The sequence below is a fragment of the Priapulus caudatus genome, unplaced genomic scaffold, assembly GCF_000485595.1.
Source record: "Priapulus caudatus unplaced genomic scaffold, Priapulus_caudatus-5.0.1 Scaffold1711, whole genome shotgun sequence".
In the NCBI taxonomy this organism is placed as follows: domain Eukaryota; kingdom Metazoa; phylum Priapulida; class Priapulimorpha; order Priapulimorphida; family Priapulidae; genus Priapulus; species Priapulus caudatus.
In genome coordinates this window covers 6,323-9,992 of record NW_014578772.1, presented here as the reverse complement: position 1 = coordinate 9,992, position 3,670 = coordinate 6,323, and the positions used below count along the sequence as shown (strand labels likewise).

Here is a 3,670-nt window from a genome sequence, read left to right as displayed (position 1 = left end):
GATGGCAGCGGGTGGCGCCAGATTTCGAAATAACGCATTGGGAAATAAATTCACGATTTGAGAGTTTAGATGAGCTAGAACCCTAACCCTAACCCTAACCCTAACCCTAAACCTAACCCTAAACCCTAACCCTAACCCTAACCCTAACGCCAAAAAGGGGCTTCAACGAACGACGGCTGCCGTACCTCCAGCCACTGCGTTGTTTCAACGATCAGGAATCCTTGAACGTATGTAGTAATACAATTTTAATGCAATTCGATTCCATTCCGGAGTAGTAACATGCGGGAATTTCAATGATTAGTTATTAATATGTACCCTGTTAACCTGTTTGAATAAAGTATATAGTTCAAACATGCACGTTGAACACAAATATTATCAGCGAACCGATGCCAAAGATGAACCAACATATTTCATCACAGCTCTTGCGAGCAGCAGATGTATTAACGTACGGATGGATACACGCTTCCACGAAGAAAAAAACAATGGAATTCAGAGATCATCGAGCTCTAGTTACTAACGCACGTTTAAATAAACACATGTGCACGCCGAATCCAAATATTGGAAGTGAAGCGATCCCAACGGATGAGCTACTGGTTATAATTAGTATTAATTACCACTCTCAGCATGTTCTTACATATGCAGATGAGACAAAAAAACGTTAGAACATCGAGGTAATCGATAAAACACACATCCATGCATCGCCTGCTCATATCTCATCAATATTCATCACAGCTCTCCCACAAATTACCAGTGCAGACGGCGGACAGAGGTGACCCACAAACACACACAGAAACGTGCGCCGACACCACGAGATCAATAATCGTGATTGAGAAATAAATGAATTGCACATGGGTTTCCGCCCAATCCGACAAACACACACACACACACACACACACCATGCGTGCGTGTACGCCATTTAAACGAAGCAACTACCACCCCGGGGAAGGAGGGGAAATACACAGGGAGGGAGGGAGCGAGGGAGGGAGGGAGGGAGGGAGGGAGGGAGCGAGAGGGGGCAGGTGGAAGGAGGTAGAAAGGGATGGGATGGAGGGAAGGCAGGAGGGAGGGAGGAGGGAAAGGGTAATGGAAGGTGGGACAAGAGGTAGTGAGGAAGGAGGGAAGGAGGCAGTGAGGGAGGCAGTAAAGCAGGGAAGGAAAGAGACAGTGAGGGATGGGGAAGGAAGGGAGGGAGGGAAGTAGGGAAGAGGGCACAGAGAGAGAGAAAGCGAGAGAGGCGAGAGAGAGAGAAGAGAGAGAGAGAGAGAGAGAGAGGAGAGATCGAGAGTAGAGAGAGAGAGAGAGAAGAGCGAGAGAGAAGAGAAGGGGGGCGAGAGAGAGCGAGAGAGAGAGCAATGAGAGGGAGAGGGCGAGAGCGAGAGCGGAGAGAGAGAGAGAGAGAGAGAGAGAGAGAGACAGACACAGTGAGAGAGCTAGTACAGAGAATGTACACCAAAGCCGGTGAGTGCTTCTCGGACTGCTAGAACAGAAGCACCGCTGGATCAGACGAATCCCTGCACAGGGAGAAAGCAAGCAAACAAACAGTGCAATCGTAGATCTCACCCCGCCGCTCCGCTGGCAGCAAACACGCAACAACAACAACACACACATCATTAACTCTCACTGAATCTAGAAGCTTCCAGCAGCTCTATTACACTCCCCCCCCCGCGAGTGAGTGGGCGGTAGAAGCATAGACTCGTCGACTTAGAAGTATAATCTTGTAGGGTTGGTTATATGAATCGGACAACATAATGTATCGCTTAATACATGACAGATACACTGCCTGTCGTGCATTTGAATGCGTCGCTCGCTTGTGAGAATAAATTGTCGTGTAATTGAACGTTTCGCTTGCCTGACAGAACGTATTGTCGTGCATTTGAATGCGTCGCTCGCTGGTGAGAATAAATTGTCGTGCAATTGAATGCGTCACTTGCATGACAGAATGCATTGTATGGTGATGGAATTGAAAATTTCGCCTGCATGGCAGAACGCATTGTCAAGCAATTGATAATATCGCCTGCATAACAGAACGCATTGTCATGCAATTGATAATATCGCCTGCATAACAGAACGCATTGTCATGCAATTGAAAATATCGCCTGCGTGACAGAACGTTTCAGACAACTAGTCTACACAAATCGAGTCTACACAGAACACATTGTAATACAACGCACACATACGATCGCTTGCACGACAGAACGAATTATACCCACATAGCTATAACGTGTCGCCATCATCGTCGTCGTCGTCACCTGTCCCCTACCTGTCACCAGTCACCTGTCCCCTACCTGTCACCAGGCACCTATCCCCTACCTATCACCTGTCTCCTACCTGTCACCTGTCCCCTACCTGTTCACCAATCATCAGTCCCCTACGGTCCTACCTGTTCACCAGTCACCAGTCCCCTACCTGTCACCAGTCCCCTACCTGTTCACCAATCACCAGTCCCCTACCTGTCACCAGTCCCCTACCTGTTCACCAGTCACCAGTCCCCTACCTGTCACCAGTCCCNACCCCTCCCCGCCCCTCGCTCACCTCGAGGCGGTTCTGTCGTTTCTTGATACTCGCTTCCATCGCAAAGTGGAACGCTGCAAGGCTGCGTGCCTCGACGCGCGAGCTGGTAAGAGACGGCACGAGAAGCTGCAGCCAGTCCTTGGAGCGTCCGTGCGTGTGCGCGTCGTCGCTGCGCGCAAACTCCTGCGGGTCGTGCGACGTCAGGAACGGCTCGACGAGCTCCAGCGTGCCGGACTTCTTGACGGCCGCCTCGATCTCCTTGTTGGAGCCGAGCGAGCAGATCGCGAGGCACGCGTAGTAGCGCGTGCTGTCGTCCTTCGAGAACGCGAGCGGGAACAGCCACTCGGGAACGTTCTGCTTGATCATCAGCTGGTGGTTCTCGGCGCCGCCGTAGAGCGCGAGGTTCGCGAACGCCGCCGCGCAGTGCCGCATTGTCGGCAGGTCGTTGCTGCGCGACTGCGTCAGGATCGACTCGAGCCCGCCGAGACGCACCACCTTCGTGCACGTCTCCTCCGAGTGCTTGAAGAGGTTCTCGAGGATGCCCGTGCCGACGCGGGCCATCGCCGGCTCGCCCTTCATGCACGCGACCTTCACGACGCCGTCTAAGCCCGTCTCGACGACGTAGTCGCGGTTGTTCGTCGACAGGCACTGCTCGAGCGTGCGCGCCGACTGGAAGCGCAGCTCCGACGACGGGTCCGAGCAGTGAGCGATGAGCGTGTCGAGCGCGCCGCTCGTGCGCAGCACGTCGCAGAGCGCGTAGGCGAGGTCGCGGCCGACGCCGGGCATGTTCCACGCCTGCCGCACGAGCCGGTGGATCTCGTCCATCGCGTACTCGCACTCGCAGACGCTCGCCGTGCGCAGCGTCGCCGCAAACTGCTGCACGCGCGACGCGTACTTGGACAGCATCGCCTTGAAGTTGTGCGGCGCGCCGCCGGCGGCGACGGCTGCGGCGCCCGTCGCGACGAGCAGCGGCGGCGACGTGCTGCCGCCGCTGCTCGCCGTCTGGCTGGCGGCGGCGACTCGCAAAAGTCGTTCGTCAGCGAGCCCATGCGGGAGAGGTCGAGGGGCAGCATGCCGGCCGTTCTCGCTGTGAGTCGACTTCTCTCCCTGGGTGGTGCGGACGAGCGAGTTGCCGGCATCGGACGGGATTCTGTTACAG

General features: G+C 54.6%; 1 protein-coding gene across 1 annotated transcript in view; it reads right to left on the bottom strand.

Annotated features, from left to right (window-relative positions):
- LOC106817395 (sterile alpha and TIR motif-containing protein 1-like) overlaps positions 1 to 3,336 on the bottom strand; it is a 26,067-nt gene extending 22,731 nt beyond the window's left edge. The window contains exon 1 of the mRNA XM_014822059.1: positions 2,533 to 3,336. Coding sequence (XP_014677545.1) covers positions 2,533 to 3,336 — 804 coding nt within the window. The remainder of the gene's footprint in view (positions 1 to 2,532) is intronic.
- Positions 3,337 to 3,670: the final 334 nt, after the last annotated feature.